Consider the following 18,020-nt stretch of genomic DNA (forward strand, 5'->3'; position numbering starts at 1 on the left):
TAAATAACAAGTGTAGATATAAAATGTATACAACAAATAATTTTCAACTGTAAACATGTTATCAGCGAGCAGCTAATTGATATTAATATTTTATTTGTAATATTAATATATAATTTGTAGGATAAAATTACGCTACAATGTAAAACCTATTGTAATTAACTTTGCTATCTACCAGCATGACCATTTAGCTTATTGGTCATTAAATAAATGTTTAACTTATTTAAGGATAGGCCTACCAAACTTCCTAACATATTTTATCACCAGTTTTACAAAATACAATTCGTGATCGGGGACAACAAACTTTAAAAGCGATATTTGTTGTAATTTGTGTGTGTGTATTGTCTTTACTGCTCAGGATTTTCCATAAAACCGTAGAAAGGTGAATTCACTTATTACTTCCTTCTGAAAGAACACACAACTCATTTGAGAAATGCAGTGAAGTTAGCAGTGAATCCAGGAGACGACAGATAGTGCCACATATATATATGTGTTGTGAGCAGTGGCGTCGGGCCGGGGGGGCACGGTGGGGCGGGGCACGTGCCCCCCCAACATTATGCAAAAAAAGAAAAAAATAATATAAATTATCTTTAAAATTACGTATATGTATACACTAAAAGTTACGAATGAATAACTAATATAGATCCCCCCGTTAGTCCTATTTTTCTGTATGCATCTAATTTGATTCTGTGTGTGTAAAGTATGCGCGTGTTACAACTAAATTTACAAGTGCCGGTGAGCCGACTCTGGCCGGTTGCGCCCGAGCTGGAGCAGCCGATCGAATGCACCCGAGCCCAGCCGACGCCGGCCGAGGGCCTCCGAGCATTGACGACGGCCTGGCGGAGGGATATCATACCAGCTCAGTGCGCGTGTGTTGTGTTGTGTAGGTGGTCGCCGACGTTTTATTCGTTCAATAAGCTTATTGTTACTAGCTGAGCTGCTATTGTTTGTGTAATTTTTTTTGCGGATGTTCGTTTGTTATCATGTCTAAGAAACAGTCCTCTGTACTAACATTCTTTAAAAAAACTTGGAAATTCAAGTGAAAGTGTAAATGAAGATAGACATTTAGTGGGGAAGTAGCACTGGAGGTAGCGTTGGTGATGAATCGCCATCTTGTTTACGCCCAGATCGTGATGCTACATTCCCAGGGCGAAAGTAGAGATCCTTCATTGGGAGTACAAAGTGCAGATATTGCAAAAGGAGCATTTCAGCCTGTTGATTGTTTTAAGGTAAGCAAGATTCAATCCAAATCGAGGCAGTTCAAAGAATCCTGGTACAGTGAATTTAATTGGGTCGAATATAGCCCCATTTAAAGACGCTGCATTTTGTTACCCATGCCGACTATTTTGTCAACCATTAAGTCTGGTCGCGGGGAGGAGTCATTCACTAAACTGGGCATGAACAATTGGAAGAAAGCTTTGGAAAAATTCAGGAAACATTGAGAATAGTGAAAATGCATAAAAAAATCTAAACAGTTTCTCAATGAGTATAGAAAAGCAGGGAAGCACGGTAGCAGATTCGTTGTCCTCGGCACATACTAAAATGGTTGAGATGAATAGGAGGTATTTAAAATTCATAATTGAAAACAATCCTATTCCTTGGAAAACAGAATCTTGCCTTAAGAGGACATGATGAGAAGTACTGCTTCATTTAACAGGGGGAACTTTATAGAACTGCTACAATTGAGATCTACTCAAATGGAGGAAGGAATCCAAACATTTAATGAAATCCCCAGTCCATTCATACAAAAGTGCCCAGGTACAAAATGAGATAATAGATTGCATAAAAAGTGAAATGCTTCAACAAATTGTCCAAGAGGTGAGTGAGGCTTTGGCCTACTCAATTATTTGTGATGAAACTACGGATATTTCAACCCGTGAACAGCTTAGCATTTGCATTCGATACATTACTAAAATAGATGGACACATTAAAATCAATGAAAGGTTTTTTGGGCTTTCGTTGATGTGTTCAGACACTACTGGTGAAAATTTACATCACACTATTAAACAGTATCTGCAGCAGTTGGGTATAAGCTTAAATAAAATGCACGGCCAGGCATATGATGGAGCTAGTAACATGAGCGGCAAATTCAAAGGTGTTGCCTCAAGGTTCCAAGAAGAAGAGCCTAAAGCTTTTGTACACACACTGCCATGCCCACTTGCTTGATCTGGCATGTTCAGAGATTTTGTGAAGAAATAAGACAGCTTCGGAATTGCTTATCCATAGTAAATCAAATGTATAACTTAATTAATGCATCAGCTAACAGGTTTTCAATATATTGAATCAATATGTAAGCAAAGCGGAGAAACAAAAATGAAAAGACTGGTGAGCTTGTCTCGAACTAGATGGACAGTTCGACACAAAGCAATCCATGTAATTCTAGAGCAGCTCCCTGAAGTGTACGAAACTTTGGAAGTTATTGCAAACGATGTATCAAATCGTAAAAATTGCAGCCGAAGCTGATGGTCTAGCCAAACAAATCAGCACATTTGAATTTGTATTCAGTTTAAAACTATTGCACAGCGTTTTGAGTCAGACTGATAGCATCACTGCATCACTGCACAGTGCTGATGTTATCTGTGTTTCTGAACACTGGGTTCTTAACTCTGACATTGATTTTTTGACACTGCAAGATTATAAAACTGCAAGCTACTTTGTTAGATCAAATGCGATTCATGGTGGTACAGTGATCTTTGTGAAGGAGAATGTGCCGTTTCCAAGTATATAATAAGTTATCACTGGTAGTTGAAGAACAAATTTTTGAACTTACAGCAATACAGTTAGTTGATTTTAATACCATCATCGTTTGCTTTTATAGACCACCTACAGGTAAGACTAGCGCTTTGTTTGACAAGCTGCATGCAGTTTTCTCGTGTGTGCATGGTGTGAACTTTGACTTTATATGCGCAGAGATTTGAATATCGATCTGTTAGCCGATAATAATGATACCTTAGAGCTGTATAACTTAACTAAAACTTTTGGTTTACACATAACGATTAAGGATGTTACCAGGCCAAATCTATCTTCAAAATGCGACAAGTAGGGGCTCCTGTTTGGACAATATTGTTTACATCCTTACATCCTGATAGATGGAATGCTTCCGTTTTGCACACAGGTGTGTCTGATCACAACGCCATCATTTTCAGTACACCAATGAACGTGACTTCAGACAATCTTAAGTTAAAGAAACTTGTTAGGCCTATCAATCCTCAGAACTCTAAGCTATTTCTAACTTACCTTAATAGTATATAATTGGTTAGCTATATATTAATAGTAAGGATGACTTAAACAATAAGTTCAATAAGTTCTTTGATTTGTTGTTATGGGCGGTAAACAGCGCAATGCCTATGAAAACTGTTGGGATAACCAACAGAAAATAGTAAATCTAACAACAAATGGTACAATGAGGACTTAAGAATATTAAAGGTCCAACTTGACAATGCTTACTATTTTATTCTGCAACACTAACTGTAACAGGTCTAAAGAAAATTATATTGCTCTTAAGAGAACGTACAAGGCAGAAATTAAAAAAGCCAAACTTAATCATAATAACAACATAATTGACAGTTCAAAACAATAAATCAAAAAGCTGCATGGTCTGTCATAAATCAGCTTAGAAATGTTAACAGTAAGCCTCCCAATATTAACGCTAAATTTAACGCCTGAGTCTTTTAACAGTTTTTTTTTCTTACCAGTGTAGAACAAATTTGTAATAGCATACCAACTGATGTAAATAAGCCTAATCATAGTGTTTTTCTTGACAATAGTGAGAACTGTGCAACAGGAAACAATTCAGTAGGGTTATTCACTCTTAGAAGTTTTTACAGTAGAAGAAGTCTACCTAGCCATAAACCAACTGAATAATAGCACTTGTCTTGATATATATCGGCAACCAATGCAGCAATACTGAAGTTATCAGCTAGGTCTATTTTGATGAAGTACTAACATATCTTTTTCAACTTGTGTATTAAGCAGGGTATTTATCCTGACAAACTAAAAGTAAGTAAGGTCATTCCAATACACAAAAGAGGGCCTAGGGATGATTGTGCCAACTATAGGCCAATATCCATTGTTCCGACGCTGTCAAAGGTCTTGGAACGTCTCATTCATGAACAACTTTCCTCCTTCTTGGAATCAAATAAGTTATTGTCCAAGAATCAGTACGGCTTTAGACCTAACCATAGCACTGTTGAAGCTACTCAGGATTTGATCTTGAAAATGTTTTTGAAGGACTGGAGAACAACCTGAACGTTCTTTTCAGATCATTTGATATGTCCAAGGCCTTTGACACAGTGTCGCATCATATTTTACTGGATAAGATGTAATTTTTATTCTATTGACAACAGTGTAGTGCAGTTCTTAAGATCTTATTTGAACAATCGATGGCAATCCGTATTCCTAAATGGCTCTTACTCAAAACAGTTAAGTGTAAAACAAGGTGTCCCACAAGGGTCCATTTTGGGACCCTTGCTTTTCATACTCTATGTTAATGACCTGCCGTACAACCTAAATGCTCATTCAGTAAAATCATTTCTATTTGCTGACGATTTGGCAGTGTGTGTCCAGGGTAACAGTGCAGAAAATGTGGGTTACATAATCGACACCAAAACTAAAACCATTCATGACTGGTGTAATGCAAATAAGTTAAGCCTTAATGACGGGGAAAACTCAGGACCTTGCTTTCAGCCTTAGCAATCGGGGGGAAGTAACCCACTCAAAATTCTTGGGGTTCACAGTCCAGAGCAATCTTAAATGGCATCAGCAAACTGACAGTCTTGCGAACAAAATTTCAAAAGGCATTTTCATGATCAGAGCACTTAAAGGCAGTGTCTCTGTTGGTGTTCTGCTCTGTGTTTACTATGGCCACATACATAGCTACCTCTCTTATGGAACTTCAATCTGGGCAAACCATGGATATGTACAGAAGAGAAGCTTTTTGTGCTGCAAAAAAAAGCAATCCGTCTGATTTGTGATGCACACTGGCAGGCCCACTGTAAAGAGCTCTTCATTAGGTTTAGGTGTCCTTTCATTGCCTTCTATGTATATATTTTAGCACACTCTTGTTTGTTAAGAGGAACTTGGCACTTTTGCCTGCAATGTCTGAGGTCCATAACTATGCAACTAGAAACAAAAATAAAACTTATAAGTGAACGATGCAGATACTCTGCAACTCAGAAGAGTTTTCTATACCAAGGCATAAAAATGTTTAATGTTTTGCCGGAAGGTATTAAAGAGCTGCCACTCACTAGATTTAGACAAAAACTAAAGAACTTTCTAGTTGCAACCTGCTTATATACGATGTAACAGAATTTTACGAAGTTGTTAACTCTTTAAGTTAGGTTAAGTAACCTTTTAAGTTGACTTTGTTATACATGTGAACATGTTTACAACAAATAAATATTTGATTTGATTTGATTTGATTTGATATACTCTCCAAAGAACTGCAGAGTGAATCTCTTGACATTTCTAAGGTTTTTGCAAAAGTTGAATCAGTCATTGACTGTTTAAAACTGGACAGAAATGATGATGGCTTTATTTCAGATGTGGAATGAGTCAGAATAACAGTGTAACAAATATGGTATGAAAGGTTTTGTCAGTTTGAAAGGCCTTCACTACCACGCAAACGGAAGATTCCGAAAAAAACTTGAAGCTAGTAGTAGCTCTTCAGATGCTGCATTTCATCAATCACCTGAACCTGAACAGATGTTCAAGACTGGCAATTTACTTTGCTGCTTTAGACACAGTAATTGTAAACCTGCAATCTCGTTTTTCCAAGAACGATTATGATAAAATCAACTGCATTGCCCAGTTACTATTTAATTGGGAACCGAAATTGACAACAACGCTGTTATGGCAATCCAAAAGTTTTATAACTTGTCTTTAAGTTTCTCTGTACATCTTAAGTTTTTTTTCACTGTTATGCAAAGAACAATTTTGTCCAAAACAGACAAAGCAACCACAAGAATAACGTTCCAAGAGTTTGGCTGATTTTTTTATTGAGAATGATCTTCAAGCCAGTGCACCAGATGTTTGGCAGCTACTATAAAGAAATATCACTTTCGTGGCCTATCACAACAGCAAGCGCAGAAAGATCGTTTTCTACACTACGAAGGCTAAAGACATTTCTTCGAAGCACTCATGACAGAAGGACCGCTTAAGTGGGCTTGCCCTGATGTCCTATTGAGCAAGAATTGACGTCTGAATACATGAAAGATAAAAAACTAGATCTGTTAGTTGACAGATTTTCAAATCTAGCCGATAGGAGGCTAATGCTTCATTAGAAGTAACGAAAATTGGTTCGTTGAAAACCATTACTGTAGTTCTGTTCACCTTAAAAACTTTGTCTTGTACACAAATTTGTTTTTGTGTTATAAATGTCCTTGCAGTTATGTCTAGAATAGAATAAACTTGTATAATTTGAAATTGAGTCTTTTTACAATCCATCAATATAGTAAAAATTGATTAAAACCAATGTTTAACAAAAAATACACATATACTTTACTTTAGTTCTTAAGTGGTAGTTTTTCAAAAAAGTTTCCACCGGAACCACCCCCCCCCCCCCCCGGAGTCCCCCGTGCCCCCCCCAAATTATTAGGTCACGCTACGCCTATGGTTGTGAGCCTATCTTGTTCAAAAAACTAGCAAAAGATATTTATAGAGTGTTTGGCAATAATATAATTTAAAGCTATATTTGACTCTAAATGCTCTAATTAAATGACTCTACTGTTATTCTTTTACTTTCTTTTGTCCATTGAGTAGATAAGAGAAATGTACATTAGAGAGAAAACAACTAGGAAAGCTAAAAATACCAATAAGAGAGCTTAGTCTAGGAACTAGGCAAAACTAATTTAAATAAAAAAAATGTGAAAACTTGATGTTCATACAAAAATAAATCATTCCCATACTGAATGAAATCTTTGAAAAAATTTAATTTAATATCACTACGGTAGTAAATGAATATTAAATGAAGTTACCTGATGATGGAATCATTGATTCTGAAAGGCCTCACAAGAATAAAATTAATATTGGAAAATGTGTATATTCATTTACTAGTTAGTAGTTACTAGTAATAAAACATCCACATATTGTTTGGAAGACGTTTTAATGATTTTTCTAAGGTTGGAACAAATTAATCCTTTAATGTTAATTGTAACATTTTGAAAAGGTTTTATACTCTATTCTTTCAATGTAGGAGGGTTAATTGAAGCCATTAACCCATTGGCTTATACATATTTTTACTATCAGCTCAACTGGAGTTATCCTATTAAAAATGCTAAAACGTATTAAGTTTTGTTATATGTTTATAAAAAATTTATTTTTCAAGTTATTTGGTTATATTTTATATCTTTTTGGATTAACATGAAATGGGCTTTAATAATAAATAGATAGTGATATATTTGTTCATAATTTAAAAATAATAATATACGAACTAAAAAAGTTTTGGAATTTTTTAAATTAAAAAACTTATTTTTTTTACTCAAATAATATAAAATAAAATAGGTACCCCATTGTTACTTTTATTTTATTTGAAATGTATTTCTATACCTAGCAATACTAGAATATGTGTATATATATATATATATATATATATGCATAGTTTGTCAGAATAAATGTTTTTTCTAAATACGGTACTGAAAATTCCAAGAATATTGATTTTTTTCTCTTTTAGTACACTAATATTCTTATAGTAACTTATTATTCATTTAAATTTCAATTAATTGTAGTATTGCAGTTTTTCTTATGTGTTACAACAATATTAGTCTAATTTATACTAACGTTTAAAAAAGGAGTAAAAAAAAAATTATTTAGATGGCGCTGTACTTGTCACGGAACGGTTCCGTGATATAAATTTTGAGCCCAGACTAGCTGTCAAGGAACCGTTCCGTGATACAAAGCCAATGGGTTAAATCAATAGAAAATAAATCATTACTATTTGGATGGGATGAAATATATACATACATATATATTATATTAAAATTACAATTTTCACTTAGAAGGTTAAATATAATATACAGCTATAAAACCATTATTTAATAAATGTGACTCTAATCAAATGGGCCATTATTATCTAATAGCAAGCACTACCTTTTTAAGATTTCAGACTTTTCCAAGGTTCCAACCTTTTCTAAGATTGTGTTCAATCTTCTTCCCAACAATGTAGTATATGTCAACTTTTATTTTATAATGTCATCAAGAAACTCCTGGTAATTGAATCACTACCAGAAAATATTTATCGTGATAAAAAGCAATCCATTAAGTAACTTTTGTTATCAAGACACATGTTAACATCTGAGTTAGTTATGTTAGCAAATCAAAAACTAATCCCATATTTAAATATATTAATTTTATTAAAAAATGTTATACATTAATTTTAATTTTTGTTTGCTCAATATAGATGATATGTAAGGCAGAAAGCCTCAGTCTAACCCATCAAACAAACTTAATAGGAAGAGAACCTTAACATTTTTCAAATTTGGAAGTGTAAATAACTGAGTATTACATATTGTTTTGTGTATATGAAGAATGATAGTTCCAGCAGACTAGTGAAGGATGGCACATTATCTGACTGAGTGTGGTTATACATCTGGCTATTATCATACAGTTGTTAGACATGTATGAAGAATGGTAGTTCCAGAGGGCTAGTGGAGGATGCAGTGGCGTAGCGAAGGGGGGGGGTCCAGGGGGTCCGGACCCCCCCCGAAATTTTAAGAAATATTAAAAAATAAAGCATGGAGCAGGAGACAAAAGGACAGTTATCATTACTCTTGTCTACAAACATTAAATTGATTGATTTCACTGAAGTGACCATTGTTAAAAATATAATTGTCCTTTCGTTTAAATCATAAAGTATCAAACGATACTTTTGGGCTCGGTCTTTCGGATAGTGTAGTGTAATCACGGTATTTCTATAGGGCGCGGTCACGTGACGTCGTAAAGTAACCTGAACCGTAACACGGCGAACAGTTTAAATTAGCGACCACTTCGTTCAAATTCGTCGTGGGGACGTAAAGTGACTACATAGAATTAAGTTAAGACGTTGATTTTAGGTGTCATTAAACTGTAAACGTGTATATAATTATCGAAAAAAATCACTTTCGGTCGGAAAATACACTTGAAAATCTCTACTGATTAGAACTTCAACTACTTTGGACTTATATGATTGAGGTAAACGTGGGGTTTTCGATTGAGTTAGGCGACGATTTTTGTTATCATTAAACTGTACACCACACCTATATAATTATCGAGAAAAAAAATCACTTCCGGTCGGTAAATACCGAAGAAAAGCTCTCTACAGATTCAAGTTTTGCCGATTTTGGATTTCATTGGTTGAGTGGTTGAGGTAAAAGTGGTACTTAGGATTATGTTAGGACGGTGATTTTAGGTATGAATTCAACGCCGACTAATACATATATAATTATCGAGAAAAAAAAACAATTAAATCATTTTAAATTAGCGACTTTCTTCCTATGGAGTCCCACAGGGATCTATACTTGGACCAGTCTTGTTCCTTGTGTACATCAGCAGGCGGAACTCATCGCTCCTGAGAGGGAAAATGGTCCAGTATGTTGACGATACAACGCTCTGCATTAAAGCTCCAACAAAACATGAATTAGAAATCATTTACTTTTTAGAACTGAATTCATGTACCTATTCAATTTTTTTCTAAATTAAATCTGAGGACCAACAACTCCAAATCAAATGCACTAAATTTCTGTTTGCGGCAAAGAGAGATTGAGGATCGCGCTGCTGTGATGGCGGACGATGTCCTCATAGAGGAAACTGATTCCACCAAGTTCCTCGGAATGTACCTTAATCGAAGTCTGACTTGAGACAATCACATTGAAAGTACCTGCTCAACGGTTTCTTCAGGCATTTATGCTCTACGGAACCTTTCAAAATTTTGCTCCCGGGATGTACTAAAAATGGCCTACTTCGGCCCTGTACACCCCCATCTAATGTACGAGTTGAGGCTATGGGGCAGCTGTTCTAAATACAAATTTGAGGGAGTATTTAGAAGTCAAAAGAAAGCTGTCCGCATCATTTCAAAATTGAAATCCCGAAATTCATGCAGAGATGCCTTTAGGGAGCTTGGATTGCTAACTTTGCCCTGTCTCTACATCCTCGATGTCGCCCTGTTCTGCCGATTTAAGTGCGAGTTCGTCCGGGGCAGGGACGTATATCAATACGGGACAAGAGGCAGGGACAACCTTCGGTTACATCCGCACAGAACAGCCACATTTAAACGTTTGCCATCCGAGGTTGGTGTTAAGCTGATCAACAAGCTCCCTGATGAAATCAAAAATTTGAATGAACCAACAAAATTTAAAGCTCGATTGAGACACTTTTTGGTGTCGAGGGTGTTTTATTCAGTGGAAGATTTTAAGATGAGCCGCTGGGATGAAATTTAAAGTAATTCGATCATCCTCTATTTCTGGTGGTAAAATTTAGAAGATTTTAAAACGTATGGCTGTAAGTATGTATCAGTCTTAGGAATAAGTGTGGACTGCGTATGAACGGGTATGAATGGGGGCAATAGATATACATATATCTAAATAATTTAATTTGACGATTGTATGCAATTTTTATTATTGTTGACACAATAAAAAGTATTATTATTACCTCCGGTCGGAATATACCGAGGAAAAGCTCTACTGATTCAGATTTTGACGATTTTGGGTTTCACTGGTTGAGTCGTTGAGATAAAAGTGGTACTTAGAATTATGTTAGAACATTGATTTTAGGTATCAATTGAACGCCGACTAATATCTATATAATTATCAAATAAAAATTGAAAAAATCGCTTTATGTCAGATAATACACCGGAAAAACTCTACTGATAAGAAGTTCCGACTACTTTGGATTTCACTGACTGAGGTATTATTTCATTTTCCGATCGGAAGTGATTATTTTTGTTTTTTTTTCTCGATAATTATATATTTATTAGTCGGCGTTGAATTAATCTCTAAATTCAATGTCCTAACATAATTATAAGTACTACTTTTACCTCAACCACTCAACCAGTGAAATCCAAAATCGTCAAAACGAATCAGTAGAGAGCTTTTCTTTGGTATTTACCGACCGGAAGTGATTTTTTTCTCGATAATTATATAGGTAGTCGAGTACAGTTTAATGATAACAAAAAATCGTCGTCCTAACTCAATAAAAGAATACCACGTTTACCTCAACAACCGAAGTCCGAAGTAGTTGAAGTTCTTCAGGTGTATTTTATTTCCGACCGAAAGTGATTTTTCCGATAATTATATACTCGTCTACAGTGTAATGATACAGAAAATCGTCATTATAACTCATTCATAAATACCCCAATCAGTGAAATCCAAAGTGGCCGAACTTCTAATCAGTAGAGTTTTTCCGGTGCATTTTCCGACCGTTAGTTTGATCTGTACCCGAGCAACGCTCGAAAATCGCCCTTCTTTTATAAAGGGTTTTCGGCCGTCACCAGTGGCCCAATGTCCCCGAAGGAGTATTTCATTTTCTCCACAGAATATAGTTGAGTCAATTATACGCTTGAGTGAAGCTCTGTTTTGATCTTTTTATTTCTTATCCAGTGAATCCAACATCACTTTGGTGCTTTCTACTTGGCCAGAATCGAACTTCGTAAAGTTTCTGTAGCTATACAAGAAAATTTGTGGTACTAGAGTTGCTGTGAGAGTTTAATTTGCCTATTACTTCTTTCCACTTTCTATACGGCGTAGTTACTAAAGCTCCATATTTTTGGTATTTACCTTTTACCAGTGAATTCATAGGCAAATAACACACAAAACGTCCCCCGGATCCCCCGGTTTCGGACCCCCCCCGAACGAAATTTCTGGCTACGCTACTGGGAGGATGGCACATTATCTGACTAAGTGTGGTTAGACATCTGGTTATTATCATACAGTTGTTAGACATGTATGAAGAATGATTATTTCTGCAGGCAAGCCAAGAACTTCACACCATCTGGCAGGGCATGTTGGAGTGGATCGAGAAGTCCAAAACACCCAACGATGCCCAGAAGAACACAAGACATGTGCCCTGTCAAGTTTCTGCCCACAGCAAAGATGGAGAGCCAGAACTGTAAGTAGTGTTCTTCAGTTGCATTTCACAACATTACTCATTCAGTTGTTTTTATACATAAAGAAGTGATACTGCGAGATCTAGTAATCTACTGGGTTCTTCATCATGTTGCATTTAGTTTGTGTCAGTCAGCCACCGATTCTCTGTATAATGGGGTTGGTAGAAACGGGATAGAGTATTACATTGAATTATCAGTGCAGTAGAGAAGTAGTCCTTATTATCACTATATTGATATCCTTTTCAAAACTTTGTTTGAATACAAATTTTTGTATGCTTAGGAAAGCTGACTCCTGGCCTCAGAAGCTGATTATGCAGCTGATACCCAAACAGCTGATAGAAAACATTGGCGGAGCGTACCTCAAAAACTCCAAATCAGTTCTGTTCTACCCCCAGCCCTGCGAGGCTCTCGAGTCCCTCACTAGAATGATGTGTTCTGGTTTTGTAAGTGTCATATTATAATATCTTGTAATTTTTTTAGCTCACATCTCCATAATAGAGTAATGTGATTTTATATAAATAATATATAATACAATGATTTGTTATCATTTAAACAACATTTTTATGCTAATTAATGTCATTGTTTGGTTGGACATGATATTTAATAAATATGTCAGACACTGTTTATTATGAGTTAGTTAACACCTTTGCTGTGTAAGTCATATACCCACTCTAGGTCAGCCAGAATGGTAGTAATGTGCATTGACCACAGTTATTGTGTTTAAGCTACAATCCACCTCTAGCTACAGAATCAGGGGGTCAATGTCTTGGCCCAGTCAAGATGTGAAATACTCTCTTCCACAACACTGTACATGTCATATAATTTACGATAGTCTGTAGCACCCTTTAGTCACCCTTTTTTGTTATCTTAGGACAAGCAGCTTATAAATTGCACTTAGTCCTGTAAGAACCTTTGCGATGCTTCCGGAGTGAGTGACAGCATATTTAGGATGGGTAAGGTTAAGGTATGTAGTGTCAAGTAGAGTCCTTTCTACTAAGTAGCAAAAGTCGCTATACTGCTAGTCCCAGTGGCGACGGTTGTGAAGACACTGACAAGAGTTGCGCTGGTACTTCCCTGTAGTGCAGGACGGGAAACGCTTTTTCGGTGGGCTTAGCACTGAGGAAGTAGGCTAGAGCCAGACAACTCAATCTGCCATTGGATTGCAATGGACTGGTCCTCCAGGTTGGGGGTTGGGCGTAGGGCTAACAACCTTACCCCAGAAAAACCTATTGTTCAGAACCGTCAACAAGCCTCGGAACAGGATGGAAACTATGGAAATAGACTCCAGATCAGACAAAAGGACTTGAATTTTGGATCATGAAATGTTAGATCCCTGGCTGTCCCAGGGAAAATAGATATTTTGAATGATGAATTAGAGCTATATAACATGGACGTAGTAGCTCTACAAGAGTGCAGATGGCCATTTTGTGGCAAAATAAACACAAAAAGTTACCAAATTCTTTATAGTGGCTGTGATGATGGTAGGCATTATGCAGGAGTAGGCTTTGCCATCAAAAAAACTTGGCTAGAAGCTATGATAGACTATAAACCAATTAGTGAGAGAATGTGTTACCTTAGGTTAAGAAGTAGATTTAACAATATATCCGTCATTAGTTTTTATGCCCCAACAGAACAAAGTGATGATGAAGATAAAGATATGTTCTATGCTCAACTAGAGGCAGTAACACTAGACATACCAAATTATGATACTAAAATTTTGATGGGAGATGCTAATGCAAAAATAGGAAGAGAAGCGGTGTGGAAGAAGACGGCAGGATCGGAAAGTCTACATGAAAAATCCAATGACAACGGTGAACGGCTATTAAGCTTTGCAGATGCATTAAATTTTTCAATAGCCAGCACACGACTTCCCCGTAAAAACATACATAAGCAAACTTGGACCTCACCAGTGGACTGACAAAAAATCAGATTGACCATGTCTTGGTGGATGCAAGGCACGCTAGAGCTGTTACACAAGTTAGAAGCCTGAGAGGAGCAGAACTAGGATCAGATCACTATCTAGTCAAAACCAATATTAGACAAAGAATAAAGATAGAAAAGAGGGAAAAAAATAAAGTGGAAGGAAAGATAATCTTTGAGAGACACAAAGTGGTAGAGTACCAAATAGAGGTGAGTAATAGGTTTGCTGCACTACAAACAAAAGAAGTAGAACCTGAATACAATGACCGGGAAGGACAAGTAGAAGAAGTAGAAGAAGTTTGGTCAAATTTCAAAACGGCTATAAAAGAAGCAGCAAAGAAAATCTTTACTCAGAAGAAAAATCCAAAGAAACCATGGTTTAAAGAAGAATGCAGATTGTTAGTAGATGAAAGAAGGAACATAAAGAAGAAGATGCTGACAAATGCAACAATCGAAAACAAAGAGGAGTATCAGGAGATCAACAGATGTGTTAACCGTACATTAAGAACAGAGAAAAGAAAATATATAAATAATACCCTCCAGAAAGCGGAAGAAGATCTCGCTAACAACAATACAAAAGATTTCTATAGAAGAATAAGATTCTTCCCAAAAGGTTTTAAACCAAAACCCCAGGGTGTTAAAGATGAAAGAGGAAGAATAATACATGAACCTAGAGAAGTACTCAAGGTCTGGGAAAACTATTTCAAAGATCTTCTAAATTCGGAAGAACAAGCAATATCAGAAACAGAAGAAGAGCAAGAGAAAGCGGAAACAGAAGAACAACAAGAAAGACCACCAGGTTATGACAAACAGATATCAGAACCTACATTAGAAGAAGTAAAGGATGTGCTAAAAAGCTTAAAACAGGGAAAAGCACCAGGAGATGATGCAATACCAATAGAGTTAATAAGACATGGAAGTGACTCACTTTTAGAATACCTCCACAAAATGATAATAAAAATATGGAGAACGGAATTAACCCCGAAAGAATGGAAAGAGGCAGTTATTGTACCTATTCACAAAAAAGGCGACAAACTGGACTGTAAAAACTATAGAGGTATATCTTTACTCAACACAACCTACAAAATATTATCCAAGCTAATATTGAATAGACTCAAAGAGTATGCGGATAGAAACATTGAAGATCATCAAGCAGGCTTCATGAAAGAAAGATCTACAATAGACCAGATATTTATAATGAAAGAGCTAGCTTCTAAATACTATGAATACAATAAGGATCTGTATATAATATTTATAGACTTTAAAAAAGCATACGATAGTGTCTCTAGAAGTAGTCTATGGAACATTTTGAAAAGGTTTAATATCCCAAATAAACTGATAAGTCTAGCAAGACTCTGTGTAAGCAGCTCCAAAGGAAAAGTACAGGTGGGAAAGGAGTACACAAACTTGTTTAATATAAATACAGGAGTGAGGCAAGGTGATGGAATATCACCAATTCTATTCAACTTTGCTTTGGAAGAAGCACTAAAAAAGATAAAGGGGATGCCTGAAGGAGTAAAATTAGGAGATAAGTTCAATATCATGGCATTTGCAGATGATGTAGCCATTCTAGCTGAGAGAAAGAAGGACTTAAACAGACTAGTAGAAGCCTTTTTAGTTGAGGCTGCAAAAGTAGGATTACAAGTAAACGAAGACAAGACGCACTACATGAAAATAAGCAGAAGAATGGAACAGGAAGGAGAAAAGCTAGAAGTACTCAACCATGATTTCAAGGCTACAAAGGAATTTAAGTATTTAGGAGTGACGATAACACATGACAATAGAGAAGAAGTTGAATTCCAATGTAGATTAGCAGCAGCAGATAGAACATACTGGAGCCTTGCAAAACTTATCAAAAGCAAACTATTAATGAGGAAAGTTAAATTAAGAATTTACAAAACCATGATCTAACCAGTTTTGATGTACGGGTCAGAAGTATGGGCACTCACAAAGAAATCCCAAAAACAGTTAATAACCTTTGAAAACAAAATACTAAGAAGAATTTTTGGACCAGTTCAAGAAGGAGACATTTGGCGGATCAGGAAGAACAAAGAACTAAGAGAAATATATCAAGATCCCGATGTGATTGCACTGATCAGGAGTAAAAGAATGAGATGGATGGGCCATGTTGCCCGTAGGGGAGAAGATAAAATGATAAAGAAGGTGTGGCGAGGGGAACCAGAGGGAGTGAGGCCATTGGGAAGACCCAGGATGCGATGGAGAGATCAGGTGGAGAAGGATTTAAGAACGATTGGCGCTACACTGGAAGTGGCTCAAGATAGAGGAAGTTGGAGAGACATTGTTGGCGAGGTCAAAAACCATCTGGGTTTCGAGTGGCCACAGGAGTAAGTAAGTAAGGTTAAGGAGTAGGGGCCGACTCCTATCGAGATCCATGAGGAAGAATTAGGGCACTACATCTCAAAGTCATGTCTCCTCGGAAGAAGGGGAGGCCAGCTCTGAACCAGCCTCTCCAGCCAAAGCAGGCAGGGGGTAGCACACCCTTGTTGAGGTTAACAAGAACCTCTGAGGTTAGGGAACAAACCCCACCAACTCCAACAGTCATCTCCCACAGTAGACTAGACCTATCGAATTGTCCATGAACCCCAGAATCTCGACATTTGCGTTAGTGATGTGCCGCTCCTGGACATCCATAAGGTTGCCCAGATTGAAGTGACACATCGGTTTTTGCTGTACCCAGTGGTGGGTTCAACTGGAAGGTATAAACCCGCCAGAAGTAATCTCTGCTGGGTAGTGTCATATGAGTTACAGCAGTCTGTAGCACCCTTTAGTCATGGTTATGTCTGTTGCCAAATCTATCCAATTTGTAGCATTTTTACTAGGAAATAGGTTGTATGGGTGACAGTGTTGTGAAATGAATTAAGAAGCTTAACAGCGCCTTGGATCACATCCTCAAAATAAACAAAAATCAATGAATTTTTACTAACATGCCAAGTATTTCAAAATATAGTACAGTAACTGTAGGAGACTTGCATACACAATTTTATCGCTTTTGTGATTTTTGTCCATTTATTATTGGTACAATATGAATTTGTGACTACAATAATGTAGTACTGACCAATTAAACTCAATTTTCTGTTGAAGTATTAGTATGGTAGTACCAAACTTGTTATAATAATTATTGAGTTGAGCGAGAAGTGAGATTACCTGCATTTTATGTAAGTTAGTGTAGCTGTGCTGTTGTAACACGTGTTGACAGGCTGGCTGTGTGCACTTTACCAGTCTGCCGTCGTCTACCTGTGACATCAAAGTGTTGATCCTCCTGTACACCGCCGAGAAGCGAGCGTACCTGGGTTTCATCCCCAATGATCAAGCAGCATTCGTAGACAGTCTGCACAATGTCATTCAACACCAGAAAACTTCTCAGGCCTTGAGTTGACAGGGACAGGTATGTATGGAGGGGTGTCCCCCTCTCCCACAAGTAGCGGTACAAAATTAATAAGTTTCTTGACAAAGTCATACTTTTACCAACCAGTCCTGTAACTGGAATGAAAATCCCTGAGATAATTTCAGTTAGAGGCATACCTCTGTGCTGAGTCATGGTTTTTATATTATAGTGGTAGTGATACTTTTGTTTCTTACATCAGAACCTCCTTTTTATAAATATATTGGCATATCACATAGTTTTTGTATGAATAAAGTTAGTGTTTATTTAAAATCTTTAAAACCATTGCATCCTTATCAATAAATCTTGGGTGCAAAATGAGTGCAGACATTATTATATATACATTATTCAGGGAACAACCAGAAGTAGTGATTTTTCTTGAAAGAACACATATCAGCGTACAATTCATTTATAAGCATAGGTATAGTAGACTTTTCATATTAGATTATTAGTACATAGTAGATAGATATTATCTAGCCGGTAAGCTTTCAAAACCTTTAAAATAATGACTGTAATTGGCCTCTATATAATGGAATCCATCCTGTATGCCGATGGGAAAGACTTGCCACAGGGAATTAACATGCATGACCACAACACAAGAAATGGTTCCAAGTACATCCAAATCTT

The 18,020-nt window shown here is 36.6% G+C and overlaps 1 protein-coding gene across 1 annotated transcript in view; it reads left to right on the forward strand.

The window, feature by feature from the left end:
• LOC124358574 overlaps positions 1 to 18,020 on the forward strand; it is an 83,774-nt gene that overhangs the window by 47,046 nt on the left and 18,708 nt on the right. The window contains exons 14-16 of the mRNA XM_046810877.1: positions 11,933 to 12,072; positions 12,351 to 12,513; positions 17,208 to 17,396. Of these exons, the coding sequence (XP_046666833.1) occupies positions 11,933 to 12,072; positions 12,351 to 12,513; positions 17,208 to 17,387 (483 nt within the window). The 3' untranslated portion in view covers positions 17,388 to 17,396. The remainder of the gene's footprint in view (positions 1 to 11,932; positions 12,073 to 12,350; positions 12,514 to 17,207; positions 17,397 to 18,020) is intronic.

Source organism: Homalodisca vitripennis, chromosome 3 (genome assembly GCF_021130785.1).
Source record: "Homalodisca vitripennis isolate AUS2020 chromosome 3, UT_GWSS_2.1, whole genome shotgun sequence".
In the NCBI taxonomy this organism is placed as follows: Eukaryota; Metazoa; Arthropoda; class Insecta; order Hemiptera; family Cicadellidae; genus Homalodisca; species Homalodisca vitripennis.